General features: G+C 58.1%; 1 protein-coding gene and 1 long non-coding RNA gene across 3 annotated transcripts; both read right to left on the bottom strand.

Annotated features, from left to right (window-relative positions):
- Positions 1 to 671: 671 nt before the first annotated feature.
- LOC119517749 lies at positions 672 to 5,525 on the bottom strand. Of its 2 annotated transcripts, none has more exons than XR_005213623.1 (3): positions 4,005 to 5,525; positions 3,450 to 3,544; positions 672 to 3,072 (listed from the first exon to the last, which is right to left on the bottom strand). It is a non-coding gene; the product is annotated as an uncharacterized LOC119517749 (long non-coding RNA). The 2 variants fall into 2 exon arrangements; XR_005213622.1 differs by having other exon boundaries at positions 4,009 to 5,525.
- A 929-nt stretch (positions 5,526 to 6,454) lies between these two features.
- Positions 6,455 to 23,768, bottom strand: MLXIPL (MLX interacting protein like). Its single transcript, XM_037815012.1, is given in 18 exon segments — positions 6,455 to 7,192; positions 7,459 to 7,588; positions 8,195 to 8,318; positions 8,399 to 8,526; positions 8,705 to 8,824; positions 8,924 to 9,042; positions 9,197 to 9,347; positions 9,423 to 9,490; positions 9,737 to 10,283; positions 11,626 to 11,772; positions 11,774 to 11,793; positions 14,147 to 14,227; positions 14,382 to 14,583; positions 15,048 to 15,092; positions 15,356 to 15,445; positions 15,606 to 15,688; positions 19,946 to 20,052; positions 23,459 to 23,768. Coding segments are annotated over 18 exon segments (2,574 nt in total). The 5' UTR covers positions 23,752 to 23,768; the 3' UTR covers positions 6,455 to 7,073.
- Positions 23,769 to 24,487: the final 719 nt, after the last annotated feature.

The following is a 24,487-nucleotide window of genomic DNA, read 5'->3' as shown; positions in this document are numbered from 1 at the left end:
CTGACAGGCCAGGCCCACCACCTTCAGAAAGACCCTCTGAGGGGAGAGGCTGCTGCAGATGCTGGATGACAGACAGACGTCCCTGCCACCTCATGTGAGGAAACAGATCCAGCAGGAGAGTAAATAAAGTGGCCCCATTTCCTTCCCTTTTGTCCTTTGGGGGAACTGGCATTGGCTTAACTGTGGGCAGCAGGGTGGAGAGGGTCTGGAGGGGGTGTCCACAGCATCCTAGGACTTTTTTCCCCCTAATTTGCTGTTTAGAACAGTGGGTCCAGCCATTAACCACTTTCTCCACCATCGAGAGACAGTCTGTTCTTTTAAGAATTTCCTTCACCAGGCATTTTGGATAAGTGACATTTATTGACCCAGGATCATTGCATTACATTTAATTATCTCACATTCCCATCCCACAGATTAGAAGAACAAGGCTCTAGGAAGTTAAGTGACTTTCCCGAGGTCCCACAGGTGCAGAGTGAAGCTGGGGGCAAATGCAGAGCTGTCTGGCTCCAACCTATTCATCTGGAGGATAAGGAGAAGCAAGAGTGACTGCTGTTTGTACAGCTCAGTCTTCAAAATTCTTTCACATCCTTGAGTTCGGTTGATCTTTATAGCCGCCTTGAAGACAAGTGATGTTATGAAATAACTTTTAATTTTTTTAAACAGACCAAAAAAAAAAAAAAAAAAAAAAAAGAAAGAAAGAAAGAAAAGAAAAACCCACTTGGCTCAAAGACCTCAAGTAACTTGCCCAAGCTCAAGGAGAAAGCAACTGACAGAACCTGGAGTCGAACCCAGGTCTGCTACCCAACAAGAGCCATCGTCCTTCCACCCCACCACTCTGGCTGTGGGAACGTGTTGTCCAGCCCAGTCAGAAGCCGAGACCAACACATGGAAGGACAACAAATGGCAAAAAAGCAGGATCTGGACAGACCAGGAAGATCAGGAAGGGAGAACATCCCGATGGATTCTGAGGAGCAGTGGGGCTCAGCTGTACCTCCAGGGCTGGGCATTTGGACAGGTGAAGCAGAGGGTGGGAAGTCATTCCAGGTAGAAACAGGGCATGAGTGAAGGCTTAGAGAGAGAAGTGATTCTGAGTAGAGGGGTGGACTGTGCCAACCTGGGGTAGCGATTTGCAGGTTGTCCCCAGGGAAAGGAGGAGGTGGGAAGTGGGGGTGTGCAGGGAGACAGAAAAGCCTAGATCTCCCTCCTGGTGGGTTGATCCTGCCTCCCAAGGGCTCCGTAGAATTATGTGTCCCAGGAACCACTGCTGATTTAGGACCCCTTGGAATGTGAGGGGTGGGAGGCTGTAGAGAGAGATGAGGCTGGAGTTGCTGCAGGGCCTTTGAATATCATCTGCTCAGAAGCCTGGCATTGTCTGAGGTGAACAAGAGCCAAGAAGTGACTGAATCTCATGAGATCCAGCTGGCGTCGATTGGAGCCCTCCCCACCCCTGGCCTGTGTGTTAGGTGAAAGGATAAATTTCTGCATTATTTAAGCAGTGGTTCTCAGTGGTTTGCTGACTCAAACTGTGGGGGTTGGGCCCAGCAATCTGTATTTCAACAAGCCCTCCAGGTGACTCTGATGCACACTGTAGTGTGAGAACCACTGATAAACTTATTTGAGCACTGTGAGGCACATTATTTGCAGCACAGAGCCTCAAAATTAGAGTGGTTTTAAAGCTTTAAATCCCACAACCTGGGATTCTGATTTAATTGGTCCAGAGTGGACCAGGTCATTGGGATCTCTAAAAGCTCAGGTTATTCAGGCGCACGTTTCAGTTTGAAGAGCAGCTTTAAGGGACACAGGTGGCCAATGCGAGACTGTAAGATGTGATGTTGTGTTGGGCCAGGGGGTGGCAGTGGCAACTAGAAAGTGTTCGTTCAGTAGGTCACATCGCCAGGCTTCAATAACAAGGGACCATGGGGCCGGAGGCGAGCAAAGGGAGGAGCACAAGATGACTGTTCCTGGCTTGCACAAGTGTCTGGATGGTGGCGTCCTTCCTGGGGACGGGAAGCACGGAGAGGACCCGTGTGAGGGGCAAGATGGCAAAGCACAGCCTTGGGAAGGAGGACTTCTGCTTGGGCTACATCAAGGTTATGGGAGAGGTCAGGTTGGCAGGCGGTTGTGTGGTTCTGGGGAGAAAGTGGGGCAGAGGCAGAGGAGGGGTCCTCAGCAGAGAGGCCAAAGGGGATGGCGTTGCCCCGGGCTTGCCGTCGAGGAAGAGGACAAGAGGCTGGGAAGGCGAGCAGGAAGGCCAGCCCAGCCAGAATTCCGGATTGGCAGGGCAAGAGTGGTTCAAGAGGAAGGCCCGGGGGAAGCCGTGGAGAAGAGCATTGCGAAGTGGGTGCTGGATTTGGCAATGAGGGGATCTGACCTCGGTGGGAGCACAGTCGACACAGGGGTGAGGCCTGGGTGGAAGGGAGGAGGGAGAGAAAGAGCAAGCGTAGCCACCTGTAAAGAGAAGAGGCCACTAGAGAGGACAACAGGTCGAGGGGAACTTTCTGGCAGGGTGTGAGTGGATGAAAACAGCAGCACAAACTGCCAAGATTTTACTTTTCAGGGAGCCACTTTGAGCCTTTGCAACAGGAAACAGAACTTATAAGCCTGGTGCACCTGTCACCTCCACAGTAGAAGCAGCTAAAAACAGAGACTGTGAAGCCAGGCAGTCTGGAGCAGGGGGAGCCCTGTGAGCCACTCAGAATCCATGCAACCTTGGGCAAGTTACTTAACCTCTCTGTGCCTCTGTTTTTACAACTAAAAAATGGGGGTGATGATTATTATAACTTTTAGACTGTGTCATATGCCAGGCCCTGTTCTAAGTGCTTTATATATGAGGTGGGTGTTGTGAGGACTGAGTTCCTATACATAAAACACTTAGATTACTGCCTGGCACATTGTAAGTGATAGGTAAATGTGCAATTATTATATTGCTACTGTTATTATTATACACGAATGGGGGAACAGAAAGCCCCCCGAAAGAGGACTCTGCCTGCTGTTTTCAGCCTGTGGATGTCTCCAGAAGTTCTGAGATGTCAGTGGATGCGCACTCACCAGGCTGATCCCCGAATGTCAGCTCTGTGGAGAGAGGGACACCCTAGTAACTCCCAGAGCAAATGTAGGTCCATGGCAGGCCTGCAGTGAGTATTTGTTAAATGATAAATGAATGGAAGCATGAATGAAGTATCGGGACCTTCGAGACCTTCTACCCCACCCCCCATCAGTTCCTTCTAAGACATCCCAACTGCATGGCCATCCACCTCTGCTTGCACACTTCACGTTTTGGGAAGGTCACTACCATCTGAGGCAGCACACTCCCTCCGGATAGTTCCAATGGATGGCACTGCCACTTCCGCCCCTTGGTCCCAGCTCTGCCATCTCCAAACTTTGAAGACAGCAGCCTCTCTGAACCTTCTCCTGTCCATGGAGGACTTGCTGGAGGGGTCTTTGAGTACCTGGCTGTGAGAATGACTGGCCCATGTCAGCATCTTGAGTGACACTGGCTGGTGTCACTCCCATCTCCAGCCCCAGTCCTCCAGGCTGCCCACTTCTGCCAATGAGAGGGGAGCAGGACTGTAACCCAGGTGCCCCTGGCAGGGCAGCCCCCTCCTCCTGTGCAAGGACCACCGAGCCCTGTCTTCCTCTCTCCTGCACCTAAGCTCAAAGAACCATCATTTACTTCCCCTCCTTAAGCCCGATCGTGGCTTCTCATTGACTCTAGGGACACATCCATGCTTCTTGGGGTTGCCTTTAAGGCCCATCCCCATCTGGGCCCAGGTTTATCTGCCACCACTTCCCCCCAGCACAGTTATCTCCCCAAGGGCAGCCCCGCTCAGTTCTGGTTCCTGCCTTGGCCCTCGCCCTGCCCTGCACTATGGTTTCCTCCTCCCGCATCTGCTGGGTCCCGAGTAGCTCTTCAGAACCAGCCAGAACGTCAGTGCCTCTGAGGGGCCCCCTGAAAGGAGCCACCCCTGTGCCACACAGCCATTCAACAAGTGTTTACTGAGCACCTACTATGTGCCAGGCCGTCTGCCGGGAAACAGGGGTGCTGCGGTGAGCAGAAGAGGCCCATTTCCAGCCCCTGTGGGCAGCTCTCACGTACCACGTCATGTGGCTTCTTTCTGCTTCTTTCCAGGGCCGATGGAGCCAGGGTGGAAGGACTCCTGTCTCAAGCCAATCCAATTGGATTCTTTCTCCTGGAAACTTGGGAGGGGGCATGGAGGGGCTGGATCAGGGAGGAAGCCACCGGCAGAGAGGGGCAAGGGGGAGCCCTTCTCCCCAGCTCTGCAACTGTGTCTCCTGTGTCCTTCCTTTCTCTTTTTTATTTTAATTTTTTGAATAGGCAATATAATCACAGTTCAAAATTCCAAAAGGAAACAAAAGGAGATATGGTGGGCCACCTCCCTCTCACCCTGTTCTCAGCCCCCCAAGGAAACCTGGGGGGACTGAGGCAACAGCTGTTACCAGCTGTTACCAGCTTCCCTGTGGACCAATGCCTGTTTTTGCTTTGCTGTTACAGACAATGCTGCACTAAATAATGTCGCTCACAGTTGTAATTTTGCACCCCTTTGACTATATCGACAGCATAAATTCCTAGAAGTAAATTTTGGGGGTCCCTGTGTCCTTCCAGGGTACCCCCTTCAATGGGGGGATACTCTGTGTGGCTTTTGTTGCTTGCAGTCAAACAATCCCCCCGGAGCCCCTGCCCTCCCTCTGCTCCCAGCCACAGACAGGATTAGTTCCTCCCCTGACTGCGTCTGGTTAGTTCTGTCTGAGCCCTTCCTGCTAGGCTTGACAGCTCAAACGCGGGGGACGCACAAGGGCAGGGAGTGTTTGGGGAACAAGCAGTTGGGTTCAGAGGCCCTGGCCTTTGTGATTTCGGACAGAAGCAGCCTCCGGAGCCTGCCTCTCCATGCCCTGGGTCACCTTTGGTGGTCAAAGTCCTGTCGGCTGGAGAAACTTTGAAGATGAGATTAGCATGGACGATCAGCTGTAAAGGATGGTAAAGAAGACAATGTGGTGGGCCTCATCCCCTTGTGTGAGGGCCTTAAGAGCGAAAAACCCAGAGCCACAGGTCTGCCTCAAGACTACACACACTGGTCTGAGTTTCCAGCGTGCCAGCCTCCCTGATGGATTTCAGACTCAAGAAGTCAACTGTTGCCAGAATTTCCAGCCTGCCAACCTGCCCCGTGGATTTTGGACTTCCCTGTCCCCACAATTGTGTGAGGCAGTCCCAATAAGCAGACACATGACTGAGTAAATAAATAAACATGCCCACATATATGCTGTTGGCTCTGTTTCTCCAGAGAACCCTGACTGATACACCTCCCTTCCCAGGTCCTACCCAGTGGCAGGTGCTTCCAGCCCCAACCCAGGCCAATCCTCCCCCATAGCCACCCCGATCGCAGCTAACGCTGGCTCCTGTCATTTTGACTCCTGTTCTAGTTTGCTAATGCTGCCAGAATGCAAAACACCAGAAATGGATTGGCTCTTATAAAACGGGGGTTATTTGGTTACACAGTTACAGTCTTAAAGCCATGAAGTGTCCAAGGCAACACATCAGCAATCTGGTACCTTCACTGGAGGATGGTCAATGGTGTCCGGAAAACCTCTGTTAGCTGGGAAGGCACCTGGCTGGCGTCTGCTCCAAAGTTCTGGTTTCAAAATGGCTTTCTCCCAGGACGTTCCTCTCTAGACTACAGTTCCTCAAAAATGTCACTCTTAGTTGCTCTTGGGGTGTCTGTCCTCTCTTAGCTTCTCCAGAGCAAGAGTCTGCCTTCAACAGCCATCTTCAAACTGTCTCTCATCTGCAGCTACTCTCTCAGCTTCTGTGCATTCTTCAAAGTGTCCCTCTTGACTGTAGCAAGCCCACTCCTTCTGTCTGAGCTTTTATAGTGCTCCAGTAAACTAATCAAGGCCCATGCTGAATGGGCGGGGCCACACCTCCATGGAAATTATCTAATCAGAGTTATCACCCACAGTTGGGTGGGGTGCATTTCCATGGAAACAACCTAATCCAAACGTTCCAACTTAATCCCCACTAATATGTCTGCCCCCACAAGATTGCATCAAAGAACATGGCTTTTTCTGGGGGACATAAATATACAAACTGGTACAACTCCCTTCTCCAAATCCCATGGCACCATCTGCAAACGTGTTCAAAACCCACCCTCTGTCACCTTCACTGTTCTCGCCCTGGTCCCAGCTACTGTCACCTCTCCCCTGAGTGAGGCCACAGCCGCCCAACTGGTCCCCCTGCTTCCATCCTTGCCCCATGACAGCCTGTTCTCAACTCTGCAAGCTTATTAAGAGGTCACGTCTGACCTTGCCTTGCTCCAACCCTCCAGCAGCTTCCAGCTCAGAGTAGAAACTACAGTCCTTTCCTGGCCACCAAGGCTTCCCCAATCCCCACCACCTGCTGCCATCCCGGGGAGACACCTGGAGAGTCACACCAACCTGCTGGCAGTTCTTGTTTTTATTGGTCAAGAATGCTTTACAAAATCCACACACACACCAGACACCTGCCCTGCTCTGGCCACCTCGCTGCCCTGGTCTCGCCCAAGATGAGACCCTCCTGGCCTCACCCGGGGGAAGCCAGCCTGGGGCACCTCTGGGTACCAGTGAAGGAGCAGAGAGAGGGAATCTTCTTTTCTGCTTCTCTGCACAGGAACAGAAGCCTGTGCCCCACCTGTAAGTGGGGACAGGGGACAGGAGCTTCTTCTTCCCAACTTCAAGCTTCCGAGGTACTGACAAAGGCCCCCAAATGTCACAGATGGAAAGGCCTGGAATGATCTTCTGGTTGAATCTCCCCCAACCCCATTTTGCAGACTGGAAAACAGAGGCCCAAAGAGGGAGTATGAGTTGCCCAAGGTCACAGGGTCGGTCAGTGGTAGAGCAGGGCCCGGAACTCGGCTCCTCTCTGCACCGTGCTTCCTGGAGATGGGAAGAGACTGCACACCGGGGCCTGTCTGATGCTCAGGGAAGGGGGCAACCGAGCCCAGAGACAGGAGGGAGTGCCCAGAAGTGGTCTCCAGAGCCCATGCCCAGGGCAGCTAGGTGAGCAGCAGGGCCTGGCCGCACTAGCGAGGTTTGCCCAGGGTGCCCTCTGTGACTGCCCGCATGGCCTGCTCGGGAATGCGGGCTGGGTCCGTCAAGATACAGGTGGTTGTGCTCAGTTGGCGTAGGGAGTTCAGGACAGCTAGGGAGAGAAAGAGAAGGAGAAACCCCCTGGGGTCAGGGCCCCACTCTTGAGGCTGAAGACAAAGGGACAGGAGGAAGGTCCCACTTGGCAAGACTGTTAGCCTCTCCCAGGACCTCTGTCTGCAGGTGTGTGGGCGTCCAGGGAGCATCCACAGGGCATGGTGGGAAGGCCAGGCCCCTAGGCTGTGTTGGAGGCTGGCTGTACCTGGGGTACACCTGGACATTCCAGTGGGCTGGGGGACCCTGGGCAGGGGGTTCACGTACTAGGCCGGAGAACTGGCAGGGAGCAGTACTGGTCCAGCCAGGCCAGCGAGGTCTGGTGGAGGCTCTGCAGGCTGGCTGTGGACACCATCCCGTTGAAGGACTCGAACAGGGGCCGGATGAGGATGCTGAACTGGGTCCAGGTCAAGGAGCAGGCCTGTGGTCTTGTCGGTAGCCCCCACCGCCCACCCCACATTTACCCCAATGCCTGGCTCAAGCCCAGGGGCAAGGCCCACTGTCTAACCCGGAACCCTGAGGTTCCCGCTGCAGCCCCCTCCCCCTGCCAAGGCTGGTCCAGCTCCCTGGCTCTCAAGCCCCTCCCCCGGCTCCTCCTTGGCCCCTCTGTGCTGGGCCAGCCCCTACCCCTGGGTTTCCAGCCCTAGCTCAGTTAGGAGCTTGACCCCAGATACGGGAGCTGGGAGTCAGCCCCCAAGTCCCCTCTAGACCTCACTCTCCCCACTCCGAGTATAGGTTGTCCCAATTGGCTTCCTGGGGGTGGGGCTGTATTCCCCTTACCCAGGGGCTCCTCCCTCAGTTTCCCTTTCTGCTTTCGGCTCATCACTGAGCAACCCTGCCAGCCAAGGTGCCCCGAGCTTGGAAGGAGGGGGCAGAATCGCAGCCCCTTCCGCACCTGGGGAGCAGCTCTGAGATCCCCTCCGCCCAGCTGGTAGAGCTGAGCCTGCTCTGGCTGTAACTCGTGCCGCACCCCCGCTGCCCCCACTGGTCCGTGGGAGGATACCAACCAGAACTTCCAGTTGTGCAGTGTGCGAATCTGCACATAGTGATCAAACATGTCTCGCATCTGGTGGAAACGCTGGTGTGTGATGGGCACGCCGGTGGCAGGAAGCTGCTGCTGGCACAGGCTGGGGGCACGGGGCGCATCAGGGCTGGGGCGCCAAGCGGCAGGCCCCCCCTTGCCCCGGCCCCGCCCGGGCCCGCCTACTTAATGGCGGCATTGAGCTCCTCAATCTGGTCCCGGAGCCGCTGAGCCTCCTCCTGCATGGCCGCCCGCTCCTGCTGCAGCATGGTGATGTACTCAGCTGTCTTCTGCAGCGTGGTTGCTTTGCTCACCTGCAGACGCCGCGGGTGTGGGCTCGGGTGCTGGAGGCTGCCCGATCCCAGAACCCGCTGGGGTACCCAGTGGGAAGAAGAGTCTGAGGGTCTGGGGGGCCCCGGGATGTGGTCTCAGGGAAGGGATCCAGGAAGGGGCCATGTGGTCCTGGGGGTGCCGGCCTGGGCTGGGGCTCACCTTGAGGTTGGGCTGGGCGTGGAGCGTGCTCACCAGCCCATGCAGGGTGTCAAACCCCAGCTTGATGTTGAAGCGCCGCTTCTGCTCCGCGGAGATGTGAGTGATGCGCCGGGTCTCAGTCTTGGGGGAGACGACAGGATGAGCCAAAGAGGGAGCCCGGGAGGGCATGGGGCAGGGGGTGCAGCACACGGATCTTGGGGTGGAGGAGGCAGCACCCACCTTGTTGTTGTCTGGTCGCCCCCGGCTTAGGGTGGGCTGGGGTGGGGAGACGTGGACGACACTCAGAGCCCCCGAGCCTGGGATGGAGCTGAGCTCCCCGGACAGCCGCCGTTCACCACCTGTGGCCGGGACACAAAAGACAGACAGAAGGAAGGACAGGGAGAGGGTCCCACTGCCCTGTCCGCTCATCCCAGCCACAGACACCATCTCCCCTTCTTTTCTATTCCTCCCTTCATTCCCAAGAGTCCCGGAAACCCTGCAAGCCCTCTTTACCGCTGGGTGCTGGGGGCGAGAGCCGCTCCACTTTGGGGACAATCAGGGGCCTGGGAGGGGCCAGTGCAGCCGGGCCTGGAGGTGGCTGGGGCAGTGCGGGGACCAGGGTAGAGGAAAAGAAGGTGCAGGGGAATTCAGGGACCGCCTCCTGCTGGGGTGGAGAAGGGTGGAGAGTTGGGGTGGAGCTCCTGAGCTGAGCCCCACTTCCCAGTGCCTACCATCTTACCGGGGACCCCGGGGGCCGGAGGAGCGGGCCAGACACAAGTGGTGGTTCCAGAACTTGCTCAGGCTTGGCTGTGGACAGGCAGAGATGTGAGGGCTGCCAGGGCTGGCTCCAACCCCCTCATCGCCCAAGACCCCACCCCTCCCCTCCCAATAGCCCATGCTCCTCTGGGGTACCAGGCCCGGGTCTCTGATTTCTGGCCACCCTGCCCCCCAGTCTAAGCCTGCCCCATAACCTTCCCCCTCTGCTCCCATGGGCTGTCTGTTCCATTTGGGCCTCCCATCCCCCTTCCGTCCACCCTGTCCCTCCCTAATCACCTGCTGTCAGCAGCCGGGTGAGGCAGGGGTTGTTGCCTCCAGCAGTGGCAGTGGGGCTGGCAGTGGCAGGGGCCAAGGTGGGGGGGCTGGGCTTCCGTCCCCTAGGGGATGAGGTGGGGGGCTTGCCACTGGGCCGCATGCCCTTGGGCACTGTGAAGTGAGGCCCAAGTGGGGGCTCCAGATAGCCCGAGGGCAGAAGGTCTAAGGGGAAGGGGGAAGGGGTGGGGCCTGGGACAGGCTGGGGGATGGGTGGGAAGGCTGGGGAAGCAGGCAGCGGGGGCACTGCTGGGATAGGGGGGACTGTAGGCAAGGGGAACCTGGGGGAGAAGAGAGAATCTTCCTGCAGCAAAGCAGGGGGCGGAGCCATGGGAGAGAAGGGGGGTGGGGGGCAGGGCTCCAGGTCCTGCATCTTGGCCGGGGTGGGGTAGTGCAGGAGGGGTGGAGGTGTAGGACGGGGTGGGAGCTTGGGCTTGGGGTCTTCAGGAAGAAGGAAATCAGAGCTCAGGAAGGTACTGGGGTCCAAGGGGCCAGGGCAGCTGTTCCGAGCCTGGTTGGGGGGACAGACAGACAGACACTCAGAGAGCAGGGGAGAAAACTGGCCCTTGCAGATACCCAGGCAGCCTCCTGCCCCAGTTGAGCTCTGGACTGGGCACTGGGGAGAGAGAGGAGAAATGACCACCTCCCCATCTCCAAACACACAAGCAGGAGAATGATGATCTAATGATGGGAGAGAGTGGAACACATTTATGTACAAATCAGGCATGGGAAAGAGCACTGATCTTCCAACCCATTCATTCATCCTCCACATCATCTATCCATCCATCCATCCATCCATCCATCCATCCACCCACCCACCCATCCATCCATCCATCCACCCACCCACCCACCCACCCATCCATCCACCCATCCATCCATCCACTTACCTATACCCTCATCTACAAGTAAGCTCATCTACTTTTTCTCCACCAGCCCACCAGGTATTAACCCAATTGCCAGTCCATCCATTCAACCATTTATCCTTTCATTCATCCAGTAACCCATCCATAATTCACCCATCTATACCCAACCATACATTCACCAACCATTTATCCACCCACCAGTTTATCCATCGATGCACCAAATTATTTATTCATCTATCTATCCATGTACTAGTCCAAACACTCACCTACCCATTTATTCACCAAACCATGTATCCATCCACCCCCATCTACAACCCATCCACCCATTCACCAACACACCATAAACTCGCTCCTTTGCTCACTTGCTCTCTCATTGGGTAACCTCTTACAGAGGGCATATTTGGTGCCAGAACTGTGCTAGGTATGGGGGACAGTCCAGTGGAGGAGAGAGACATCTCAGTAATCTACCACAATAGAGCCTGGAAGGTCTGGTGATGGAGGAAAAGCCATCGAACTTGGCAGCAGGGAGGCAACATCTGAACTGGGGCTAAGAGTTCTTGAGCCAAAATGGGAGATGCACCATTTCCTAAACATCCATGCTCGGCACCTTTTGTTCGTGCAGTTCCTCGCGTCTGGCTTGCCCCCTCCTCATCTCTTCCTTCGTCCAAACCTGACCCATTCACTAAGGCCTGGAATTCCCCCTCCTCCAGGAAGCCTTCCATAAGCATCCAGCCCTCGGTGGGGCCTGCTCTACGCTGTTCCCACCTTCGGCTTCCCTCCCACAACCCTCTCATCTAGCGCCGCTTCACATGGGAGTCCTGCTTCCCCAGCTGGTTCGTGACCTCCCGGAGGGCAGAAATGGGGTCTTCCTTCCCCTCCAGTCTTTCCCCGTCAGCCAAGCACAGGGCCGGGCCCTCAGGAAGTGCCCTGAACACCTCCAGGACACGGAGGGCACGGGGGGGCTGGGCAGGTCTGAGGCAGTGGGCTCACCTGCAGGCGGTTGTCTGGGAGGGGGGTCATGCCTGAAGGGGCAGGGGGCACCTCCGGGCTCAGAATCCCACTGGTGAAGAGGGGCTCGGCCATGGGGTTGAAGCTGGGGGTCTCCAGGAAGTTCGAAGGCATGTATGTCTGCGGGGGGGCGGTAGCTGGTGAAGAAATCTGTAATTTAGACGCACAGGGTGGCAGCGGTCAGGCTGAGGCCGGGGGTGGGATGAGAGTGGGCCTGCTGCCCTCTGCCCGGGCTGGGCGGGCCGTGGGGTGGGGGCCCGCAGGCGGGGGCCAGCCTTCCCCAGAAGATTGTGAAACTGGGAGAGTTTCTGTCTCACTCAGGGGAAGCAGCCACAGAGGCTTGGGTGGGATGGGCCTGAGTGGGAGACGGCAAGGGCCTGAGAGAGACCCAGGAAGCTGCCCTCCCACCGAGCACCCACACTTGGCTCCTGAGGCCCCCACTCCCCATCCCCAGGCCCGGGCAGCCTCCTTGCCTGCTCCCCTCACCAGCTTTGTTGGGGGTACAGAAAGGAAGGAAGTGGGGGGCAGTAGAGATTGCCAGGGAGGGAGGGGGTGGGTCCATGGGGAGGAGCTCTGGGAAGGGAAGGCCTCCCCCAGGGCTGACAAGAGTTCAAGGGGTGAGTCAGCGGTGAGAGGTCAGGAGGTCAGTGGGTCTGGGATAAGGGCGGTTTGTTGGAAGGTCAACGGGTGGGCCAGCCCAAGGTTGAGCCTCGAAGCAGAGGTGAAGGTCAGGGGTCAGAGGGTAGGCTCAGAGGCGGAGCCAGAGTGAGAAGGTGCTGGAAACCTGGAAGAGCTGGCGGGAAGGCGGGCAGCAGATTGTTTGGGGTGCGGGTTGTGTAAGCCCTGGGCTATTCTGGTTTTGGGAAGCAGCTGCCTGTGGCCTGACCACATCCCGGGCCTGGGTGCTGCCCGCCTACCCGCTCCCTTCCGGACACCTTTCTCTGACCCTGACTAGCCTTTGGCCTATGCCAGCTCCCCAGGCCTGGCTGGCCTGGTGGGACCCCAGCCTACTTTGGCAGCCCCCCACAGGCCTCAGTGGGGTCCCAGTCTCGTACCCTTTCCCCACCATCATCCCCACCCACCCCAGCCAAGAGAGCTGGTCAGGTTCCTCTTCCATGAGCCACCCCTAAGGCGGTCCAGCCGTGGATTAGATGGGGTCACACGGAACCTAGAACCCCTCAGGGGTCAAACTTGTGCACACGTCTTAGGTGGCTCTGCCCTGCCCATGTGTCGCTCATGGCTGAGCCAGCGTGTGCTGGTGCACGTGCAGGTCACACCCGCCTGCCTCCCTGCACGTCTGTCCCCACGTCCACAGGCCTGAGCCTCTGCGAGCCTGCCCCGACGTGTGGGCAAGTCTGGTCTGTGCCCACATCTGAGTGTGTGTGAGTGTGTGTACGTGTCTTAGTGAATGTGTGTTTGAATGTGCATCTGACTGTGAGTGAGCACGTGTGTCTGAGTATGGGTGAGAGTGGGTGTGTGTGTCTAAGTGTGAGTGTGTACTGGAGTATGGGTGTCTGTGTATATGCCTATGTGCGCAAGTGTCTGAGTGTGTGTCTGTGTGCATCTGGGAGTGAGTGTACGTCTATCGGAGTGTGTGCATGCACACGTGTTTCTGAGTGTGTATGCGTTTCCTCCATAACTGGGCCTGCCCCCACCCCCCGGGACCTCTTGAGGCCTGGGCTCCGGAACCAGCCCCAGAATGCTGAGGGCCACAGAGCCGCTCCCTGCCCGCTGCGGCCACTGCCCCCAGGACCCGGGCAGGGGTCAGGGAGGTGCAAGCCCACCTCCTCACTGAGCCCACAGCCTCCCCCTCACCACAGGTCGCCCAAGTTGCCCCCACCCCAGCAGCCACCCTGGGCTGAGAGAAGTCCTCTACCAAGGGTGGCTCACCCCCTTGCTCACCCCAGCTGGTCCCACTTTTCCCCAGAGCCCGGGGAGTTGGTCCTACCTGTGTCAGGGGCCTGTGTGCCCGGGCGGGGCTGCTGCCCGCCCAGCCTGCTTTGCTCCCAGGGCACTGCCATGGACACTTCTGCCCCTGACAGCCCCCACTCGGGCCCAGGGCTGGGGCAGGGGCAGGGGTGGGGGTGGTTCCTCATTCCCTAGTCCCCGCCCCATAGGCCTCCACCTCTTGACTGACAGGCCCAGGACCCAGTGGAGAGGAGTGGAGGGATCACTGAAAAGAAACCCTTTATCCCTGGGACCCTCCCCTGGGACAGATGCACCCGGGCCTTGACTGAGACTGGCTGAGCCCTGGTGTCCCCTGGCCCCCGACAGAGCTCCAGAGGCCCCTAAATGCACGAGCATGGGAAACAGCCACCAAATTCTACAGCTCAGTGAAGACAGCAAGGTGGGGAAGTCTTTTGCGTAAACAAGAAAATCAGACACTTGTCCACATGTGCTCACATAGACAGTATGAGTTATCTAGGAAAGGTCACCTAAGAAAGCAGTAGCCTGGTGGCCCTGGGGGTCAGGAGACAGAGGCAGGGGGAGGGACTCGTCTCACCTGAGACCTCCATGAAATCATCCAGGCTGGGCTGCAGGGGCGTCAGGTCTGGCTGGATCATGTCAGCATTGCTGATGTAGGCTGGAGGGGGTAGCAGTGATGTCAGGAGCTGCAGGGAGGGTGGAGTGGGGGGCACCCGGCTCCCCCCATCCCCAGCCACCCTCCCCTGGCTGCCTGGATTCTCACAGGTACAGGTTTCTCTCCCCTACCCCCTGCCCGGGGTGCAGGCCCTCACCGTCCTCGGGGTGCAGCTGCAGGGGCGCAGGGCTAGGCTGAGTCGTGGTGAAGAGGGTGTCAGAGATGTCGGACAAAAAGCAGTCGAGGTCCAGGAGCTGCCGCCCACCGGGCTCCTCCTTGGGTTCCCCCAGCAGCATGGGCACCACGCTGGAGAAGAGCTGCTCGCACCATCTCTCTGGCGGGGGCCACGACCCGTCCGCCTAGGGGGACAGCCATCTGCCCTGGGGCTCCCCTGCCCGCCCCCGCTCCCGCCCACCCTTGCCCTCCGTGTCACCTGCTGCCTGGGGGATGAAGTGGCCAGCCACCAGCAGGCCCTCTGCACAAGCCCCTCTCCCCGGGGGACCCTGTTTGCTGCCTGGAAGGTCAGGGTCACCCCATCGGCCTCCAAAACACCTCCCCTCCATGGAGATGGCCTGGGATGGCCTGCCGAAGAGACAACCGTCCCCTTCCTGATCCCTGTACTTTCTCCTGCTGGGACCCAGTTCTCAGGGTCCTCTGCTACCCTTGCCTCCCCACTACCTGCTCAGTCAGCTGAAGGCTTGGGGTCTCCCCACAGCTGCACCTTCCAAAGCTTCCCTTCCCAAGGGGAGTGGGACTCCAGCCAGAGGATGTCTCCCCCAGCCACTGCCCTACCTGCCCAACCCCAAGCCCTCAGAATACCCACCTGCTTGGGGATCAGGAGATCCCCTTCCCTGCTGGACTTCCGGAGCTGCAGGGACACACAGATTTGAACACAAGCTACCGCATATCAGTGGGCTCTCCCCCACCCCTTCATTGCCTCTCGGGGCTCCCCCCTCCTCCCGGTCCTGGGAGGTAAGGAGCTGCAGGAGACCCCCGAGGCCACACGGTGGCGCCGTCAGCCTGGGCCTGCAATGGAGGGCCTCGTGGGGCGGGGCTGGGGGGGATTCCCGGCCCCGCCCAGAGCCCCGGGGGCGGAGCCAAGGTCCGAGCCGCGCTTGGGCCCCGACTGACCCGCTTCTTGTAGTAGATGCGCCACTTGTGGTACTCGCGCATCACCACCTCGATGCGCCGCTTCCAGTAATTCCCCTCCAGGACCACGGCCTGGGGAGGGTAGAGTTGAGGGGCTCCGTGCGGGCGGGAACTGGCCCCACCCCAGCCGCCCCCTCCCCACCCTTCACCCCAGCCCCATTATTGGGCCAGGAGCGTGGGGCCAGGCTTGGCGGGCGGGCAGGTGGGCGGGTGGTCTCCGATCTTCGGCTACCTCTGGTTTCCCGTGTTCATCAGCCTCAGGCCCCTGCAGGGGGGTCACGAAGCCACACACGGGGCTCTTCCTCCGCTCCACATCTGTGGGAAGGGGGCCTGATCAGGGACGCCGGGATCCCTCATCTCCCATCCCTAGGGGACTGGGGCTCAAGTGACACACTCCAAAATCCTGTCTGGACTTCCATGCCCAGATTAAGGGCCGCCTCCTACAGGAAGCCTTCCTACCTGCTCTAGCCCTCCCAGATCTCCTGCTCCTATGAGGCTCTGTGAAATGAACCTTCCATGCCTCCTCTGCCTCCCTCTGGAGCTAGTAGGTGCCCGGCGATGCTTGCCAAATGGGACTGTGGGAGCACAGGCCACAGGGAATGAGCTGTCCTAAGAAGGTCCAGAACCAGACTGGCAGACAGGAACCCAGAGCCCCAGGTTCCCTGCCTCAGGCTCCTCCACACACTCGCCCCTCATCTCGGAGAACCATTCCTGTTCTCTTCAGGTCACCTACCTGAGCTGCCCTCCCACCTTTCCCTTCCACCAGTCACCAATCCTGCCTCCCCAGGGGCTCCTTCCCTTTGTCCCACAAACACGTCACAAGCGCCCCCTTATCTCCAAATCTTTGCTACCCCTACAAGCTAAACTTCTGCCCCTTTACACCCCTTCCCTTTTCATCAAATTCTGGAAGAGCTGTCTGTCAGCACATGCCACCTGCACTTCCCCACTTCCCAGTCTCATCTGTATTTCCTGTAACTCGGCATCTGCCCCCCATGCCCCTCCAACCCAGCTCTGGAACTCAAGGCCCCTGCCCAGCCCCCATCCCATCCTCCCAGACCTCAGCTGCACAGCACCCAATGAGCTCCGCACGGCACCCCCTCCACCCTGAGCCCCAGGAAACTTCTCTCTGATCTCCTGCCTCCCTGACCCCTTGTCACTGACTCCTTGGCAAGGCCACTCCAAATCTCTCTTATACTGCTCCCTTCCAGCTCCAGACTCATTTCCTAGCTGCCTAGGGACACTCCACTAGGATGTCCCCAGGCTGGTCACACTCGGGATGTTTGGGAACTTCCCTCCCAAGCCTGCACCTCCTCTGGGTTGCTCTGATGCCAACAACGCCCCCAAGCACAAAAACTCCCCAGGGACAACCAGAGTTCCCAGGCTGATCCATGGACAAACTGTTCAATTCCTCAGGGTCTGTGACGTCTTCCACTGTCCCTTTTGCCCCAGCCTCTCACTGTCACCCTCTAGGTCTGTTGTCATTTCTCACCTGGACCTCCCAGATTCCAGCCTCATCATCCTTGGCTTTCAGGCCCCTCAGTGGCCTGATCCCCACCTGCATTGTCCACTTCCTGTCTCTTTCATATATCCATCTCGGAGCCAAGCTGAGCCTCTAGCTGTCCCATCATACACACACACAGCCCACCTCTGGCTTCATTCTGCATGGAATGTCCTTCCCTCCCCTGCCTCGTCCACATCTTCCCACTCTTCAGGACCAGGACGGCACCTCCTCCAAGAAGCCTTCCCGCCCTTCTGGGAAACCCCATGACCCCGTCTGCCCCACTCTTGAGGCCCGAGCACTCTCCGGGTTGCTTCACTTATTTCTTCATGTGCCTCCCCACTGCTGTGCCCTTTAGCCCTGAATCCCTGTGTCTGGCACAGAGATTGGCACACAGCAGGCCTCCCCGGGAGGCAGCCCTGCGACCCCCCAGCATGACTTTTCCTGCCACGCCACCATAAGAGGACAATCGCTGCCCCTTCACGCGGGTCCACAAGGATCCATCCTGCCTCCACACACCGTCCCTGGGACAAATGTGAACACAGAGGAGGACATTTATTGTCCTGAACACGCAACAGGACATTTATTGGGACTTTCAGCATCATTTACAAAGTTCTGTCTTGAAGGACATTTTCCAGACAAATACCCACGGGAGAGGAGAAGTTTGATCTTGGTGGCCGAGTGTGGCTCGGACAGAAAACGAAAGGATGGACCCTTGGGTGTACAGATTACCAGGGGTTAGAGCAAGGAAGGTCCCAAAAGTATCTGCCCTCTGTCTCCCCAACATCTAAATCTCCATCAGATGAGATTAAGATTGTCTGGGGACCTCAAAGAGTCAGGGCCCAGTGGGCCCAGCCAGCCAGAGTTTCCCTGGCCCCACCCAGGAACTCTGTCCTCTGGACAGAAAGACTGTAATAACGTGGCTTCCAGGGGCTTGGCAGGTGTTATTTAACATTATTTAATGCTGATAAGTTCAGCCATTAACTCCAACACCTAACGCTCTGCGCTCTGCGCTTTGCACCTAAGCTGGGACAGGTATGGGACAGGGGATACACAAATGAATCAGGGTACCTACAGCTTTTCCAGGGAGATAAGGAAAGCACATAAATAAGATGCGATAACACTAGGGGAAAAGTCCTTCTTTCCTCTGAGAGGTGCAAAGTGCTCTGGGAGCACAGAGGAGACCTGGACCATTTGGGAGCTGGGAGACGGTGGTGGGTCACGAAGGAGGGGTCCTTGGGGGCCGGGAGCCTGCAGACGGGTGACAGGCTCTTCTAGGTTGAGCCAGGCAGCGCTCCCGGCATAACCACAGGCACTGGCAGAGCAGGCCCCCACCCCTGCCTCTCACCCGAAGCCCACCTTCAAACTGCTGGTGCTCAGGAAGGGGGACGGGCCCTGGCACTTGTTATATGCCTGCCATGTGCGGCTCCTACTAGGACAAAAATAATAAATCCCAGCGGCTCACCTCCAGGGAGACTTTCTGGGTGCCAGGCAGGCCCTGTGTTGAGATATGGTTGATCTCACTGAAAACTCAGGCCAAACTTCAACAGAACCTATTATCGTTCCCATTTTACAGATAAGTAAGCTGTGGCTCAGGTCACCCAGCTAGGAAGTAGCAGGGCTGGACTCAAACCTGGCTCTGTGCTGGGATCCTTCCAGCAACTCGTGCCATAGCTGGAGACCAGGGTCTCTCGGGGTGAAGAAGCACCCCAGAATGCATCATGCCTCAGCTGTCATCAATTCCTACTGCAGAGGGAAGGGTGCTGGCTCCTGCTGGCCTAACTGCTCCCTTGCTTGCCCAAGGCCTGTCCTGAGAATTCTCAGACATGGCAGAGATCAGAGAAAACGTCCAAAAAGGCAAACTGCACCCGCTTCCCTGAGGACCCCACCCAGTGCCCTGCTGGAGATGTGCGTGTTTGAAGACAAGGCCTGGAAATAGCCAGCTGGGAGCAGTGGCAAGAGCCCCCGGCTCCTGCCAGCCACATCTGGCTCTGTTCCTCTTACACGCAGCCACCCTGAAAAAGCCACTTGCCTCTGGGCCTCAGTTGCTCACCCATTCATCCATAAAATGGGGGTAATAACATCTACTGCCCAGGGGCGCTAGGAAGCCTTACACAAGATGATTTATGAAAGTTCCAGGTATATGAGGAGAAACCAGAAAACAAACCCTCTGTCTGCTTTGATGGAATTCAGGGCACAGGGGAGGGGGCAGTCAGGGTACAGAGAATACTACTGGGCTGTGTGTTCCCAACTCAGTGCAGCCTTTGACCTTGTAGCAGAAACTAACTGAGCTGGGCAAGGTCCCAACATGGGATCCCAATTGGCCTGAGGCACCTCAGTCTCTGCTGCTCTGATGCCAGGAGGTAGGTCCTGTATCCCCAACTGACTGAGCCCTCCTCAAGGACATCTGAGACTCAACCATCATTTACTGAGCACCAACTGTGTGCCAGGCTCTTTCATGCTGGCTATCCCCATGCTAATCATGAAAGGTAGTAGTGCTCCTGGCCTCATTTTACAGATGAGGAAACAGGTTCAGAGAGGTTAGGCAACTTGCCCACAGTCACACAGCCAGCAAGGGGCAGAGACAGTGTAGGAAACAAGCCCTGGGTGGCTCCAAGTCCAGAGTCCCTTCCACCAAATCACACAGCCTCTCTGGGCCCCTCCTCCCCAAACTCCAGAGCTGGGGTTCAGTAAGGGCTTCAAGGAAAGGCTGGTGGAGACCCACGCTGGGTCCCTGGTTCCCCCATTTGTTAGACAGCATGCGACTGCCCAGACAATGTCTAAAGCCCCTTTCCACCCTGGCATTCGTAGCCCCTGGCCGCACTAATAGGGGATACCTAATGGGCTTTGAAATGTTCCCCAAATCTCAGCCCACCTTAGAGCTTCCAAGGAGTGACCCATGCTGTGGAGGGCAGTGGAGGGTGTCCTTTGGGACACATTCTCCAAGACCCTCCAGGGGTCCTGGTGTTGGGAGTCTGGTCTCCCCAAGAGGCCAGCAGCCTTCTGCTGGTGTCGGATCCTCGTGCCCAGGAAGAGGCCCCACCTGAGGGAAGCAGCCCCCCGTGCCCACTCACACTGGATGTACCAGGCCCTCCAGATGGCGTTGTTGAGGCGGATCTTGTCTCGGCAGAGCAGCTTGAGGCCTTTGAAATTCTTCCACTTGGGAGACACCAGCTTGCCACTGTCAGAGGGAGACAGGTGGGTCATGGGGGTGGAGAAGAGGGAAGTTGAGGGATGGGGTGGGGGGGCTTCTGCAGGCACTGGGCCCACACTCTTCCTGTGCACTGGGCTCTTACCTGGGGGGGAGGCAGTTTGAGGGACCCGTAGTTCCTGCTTCTAACTTGAACCAGCCTGGAATTCCTACCCTGAGAGTCACACCTTCAAACCACCCTCCAGGTCCCCATTAGCAACCCTTGTGCTTTCTGGAGAGACTTGCTGGCTAATCTATCATCCGGACTAAAGCCAGGGCTTGATCCTGGTTATCAGCTCAGGCCTTGTAGCAACAAAGCCTGGTGGTCTCACGGGTGCCTGTCTCCCAGCCCCGCCGGCCAAGGTCCTAAATCTATTTCTTGCTTTAAAAACTGAGGGTCAGTGGCTGCAACTCACTCGGACCCTGTGGCTTTTTCTCCCACTGGACACTCACGCTCAGGAGAGATGCAGGGATGGGGAAGGCTGGCCTGGCTGGAGGGGGGCGCCTCTTCCCCAGAGCTGGCCTCGGAGCCAGGCACCACCTTCTCACTGCCTCACAACGGCAACCTGTGCACTGAGCTGCAAGGTATACCCTTTCTCAGGGGTATGTGCAAGACAAAAGCCACCAGGGCCCAGCTAGAATGGTGGAATGGTGGGTGGCAAGGAGATGGCATCACTGACCTGGGTGAGTGGTCAGTCAAATCCATGGTTGGGGTGGGGGTTTTTACTCTCAGGGTCCTGCTAGACCCAGGCCAGGTCTGCCGCCTCCAGGAAGCTGACTCAGGAAGGCTGAGATGTTCAGAGTCTCAGGCCCCTGCTGGCTCCCCCACCATCCCCCCATGATCCACAAGCCAGGGTTGCGTTCAAGTCCCCACTGGCCAACTTTCCCCAACCCTTGCTCAGATGGGACAACTGAGGCTCCCATCAGGCTCTTTCAGAAAGCCAGGCCTGCTGCCTGCCGGGGCCTCTGCCCTTTTCCGTTGTGGGGTGGGAGATCCTGGGGGTGGGCAGTCAGACTCCTCAGCCTCTTTCCCTGCAGCCCTTTGGGTGCATGAATCACCGAGCCCCCTCTCCTTTCTGGTCTCCAAGCTCCCATGTTTGCTTTGGGGCTGAGGAGTGGGGGTGGGACAGCACAAGCTTCATTACCCAAATAGAGTACACAGCCCAAGCGCCCACTGGTCTGCTCCCTCCCTCCCGAAGTTAGATCAACACCATCTGCCCTGCAGGGAGACCCAAGGGTGGGGGTGGGGGTGGAGATGGCAGTGGCTCACACTGACTCTGGGGCCAGCTCCTTTTGGGTGGGTGGTGATTCCTGGGTTTGTTGCCCTTGCCTTTGTCCCCCAGCCTGCCTGCCTTCCCGCCCCCCACTTCCCTGCTGAAGGTGTGGGTTTGTGGCCCAGGGGTATGGGAGATGAGACAGTGACAATATCCAAGCCCAGGAGAAGATGTGATCTGTGCAAGGCCTGTCAGCTGGGAGGGGAGCAAAACGCTGGGGGCCAGCGTTCAAGAACTTCTAGACCCACAGAAAATGTGGAAATCTTGGGGATGGGCTCCTCCCACCCCCTTTCCTGCTGGGGTTCCCTTCAGCGAGCCCCTGACAGGCTCCTGAGCTCCCTCTTTCCATAGCCACTTTGCCCAGGACAAAGTGCTTTCTCGGGTCCTCTAGAACCTGCCTCCCTGGGGCTCCACCCAGGGGATCATGGGACAGGGAAAGTCTTCCCTCCGTCCACACTGCCCAGGCCGGCCTTCTCCGGGTCCGGCTGCCGGGTTGCTCCCACCCCGTTCTGTGCACCTTGTCTGGGGGTGCCACTACAATCGGGTCACTCTTCTGGGATGCTCTGGCTCCTGCAATTCTTGTCCCTGCAGGGAACCCCTGTAACTGGGGCTAAAAAACTGTCCCACTCCAAGCCTCCATGTTTTCCTCTACCAAATGGGAAAACCCACGGCTCCTATGGCACTGAGTCCCCTCCATCCCTGACACTTGGGCCCCCACCCAGGGCTCTGCAGAGAGATTTAATATCTGCATGTTTGGGGAATAATCAAACTGTCCCTGATTGGGGTTACACCAGCTCCCAATCAGACTCTTAAAGGGATAGTTCTTGGGGTGTGCTCTGTCTCCTACCTTGCCAGCTCCCCTGTCACCCATCATCTTGGGTAGGAGAGGGGCTGACCTCCCCCAGGCAGAGCAGTGTGTAGTATAAAGCAGGAAGCTGAGGTTGGGGTGAGTGGGAAAATGGAAGATCCCTGGGGGAGCCTGGGGGGTAGGGGTGCCCGCATCCGGTGTGCCAGGACCTGAGATGCCCTGTCTGAGGCGGTCCCTTGATCACCCTGGGGGAAGGGAACGGGAATTTGAACTTTCCTCATCCGTCCGGCGCCCTGGACGCTCAGGTTGCAACACGACCTGGGCCCGGGGCCAGGGCATGTGGGCCAAGGTTACATTGCCCCTAGCCAATGGGGTCGAGGCGCGGCGGCCGCGGTGGGGGTGGGCAGCACTCCCCCGCACTTCCCCACACCCCACCGCAGCCCCCGCTTCAGGGCGGCGGGTGCCCGGCCCGCAGCCGCGGTTCTCAGAGGGGGAGGACGCGCGGGAGGAAGAGGAATATTTGCACAGAGAAAAGATCAAGGCCGGCCGATCCTCTTTCTCCCCCAGGGTTCTCTGTTGATAATTTATCCTGGTCCCTGCGCTCTGGGGAACTTTGCTCCAGGGAAGCGGGCCAGAATCCCAGTTCGCGTCCTCCCCGGGGACGCGGGCGTGGGGTGCAGGCAACGCGCTAGGCAGGGGTCCCAGGCAGTCTCCCGCGCACCGGCCCTGCACGGCCTGCAGCACCCCCTGCGGGCACCCTCCGCCCGCCATCCAAATAGAGGGGTCCTGGCAATTGGGGGGTGGGAGAGGGACGGGATCAGTTCCAGGCGACGTTGGCTAGGGAATTGGGACATCCAGGGGCGCGGCGAGGAGTATGGCGAAGGCGCACGAGTAGAGCGGGTCTGGGCTGGGGCTGCTGGGGAAGGAGCCGAGGGCTGCAGGCGAGGGGGCCTCGGAGTGGACAGCGGGACGGCCTAGGGTCCTGCGAACGCGACGGACGCGTTGGTATTTCTTTGGGGGTGGAGAAGCCGGAGCGGAGGAGAGGGACCCGACGTGGGCCGACGGAGGTCGGAGTGGAGTCAGGGTGTCCCCCCCACCCCGCCTCGGTGCGGGGGAAGGGGGTGGTGGCAAGGAAAGGCAACCAGTAGGTGCGCAGGCCCGTCGTCGGGGGCCAGTGACGGTGGGGAAGGGGGTGTCCAGGGCGTGGCCGGAGTCTCCGGGAGCAGCCGGGAACCAGGGCTCGCGGCCGGGTGGGGGGGTGTCCGGGGTCCCACCACCGAAACCCGAAGCCGTCGGGCCCCGGAGCCGCCCTCACCTGTAGGCCAGGCTCATGCACTCGAAGAGGCGGGTGAGCGTGGGGTCGATGCTGCGCGGCCCGAAGTCGCCGGACCCCACGGGCCCCTCGTGGTCGCGCCGCCGGGTCAGCGAGTCGCTGTGCGGCGACGACACCATGAAATGACCGCTGTGGATGACCTGCGAGCGGAGCAGCCCGCCCGCGCTGCGCCGGGGGCTCGGGTCCTCCGAGTCGGTGTCCGAGTCCGTGTCCGGGCTCGGGACGACCCGCGGACTCTGCAAGTCCGCGGCCAGACCTGTCAGCGCGCGGGCCATGGCCGTCGGGTCCGCCGCCTTGCCCGGCTCTGCCAAGCGGCCGCGCAGCTCGGGTGGCCCCGCCGGCCTCATTAGCATAGCCACACCCCTCCCGAGTGGGCGGGGCCCCGGGCGTGGACGGGGCGGGGCTAGTGTGGCTTCCTCAGTGAGCCAGGTGGGAGGCTGCGGGCTGGGGAGCCACGCAGGGTCGCGAGTTTGAAAGGAGAGGAGACCCCAGTCTTCCCGCCCACCTTTCCTTCCACTGTGACCGACCAGTCAGAGTCCTGATGGAACCACCCCCTCCTAGTTCCTAAAAAGGGATCCCAGTGATGAAGGCATAACTATATGATGGTACTGTGAACAGCTGATTGTACACCATGGATGACTGTATGGTATGAGAAAATATTTCAATGAAACTGAATTTAATTAAAAAAATAATTTAAAATCCCCCCAAAACCACAAAAAATTAAATAAATGAATAAATAAACTATGCCTAAAATATATCAAAATGTTAAAATTGATGGATCTGGCTTTAAACGGGGGTGTTGAGGGTGGAATAGGGGTATATGGGAGTTCTCTGTATGGGGTTTGTATTATTTTTCTAACTGTCCTGTAAATTTGAAAGGATTCCAAATAAAGAGTTAACAACAACAAATAAAAGGGATCCCAAGAAGGCTCTTCTGTTGGTCCTTCACACCTTGGCCTGAAAGCACCTCAGTACCTGGGGTTCCGGTTTCCAGGAGTCTCCTCCCGTGCC

This window comes from Choloepus didactylus, chromosome 21 (genome assembly GCF_015220235.1).
Source record: "Choloepus didactylus isolate mChoDid1 chromosome 21, mChoDid1.pri, whole genome shotgun sequence".
Lineage (NCBI taxonomy): Eukaryota > Metazoa > Chordata > Mammalia > Pilosa > Megalonychidae > Choloepus > Choloepus didactylus.
This window is presented reverse-complemented; position numbering and strand designations above follow the sequence as displayed.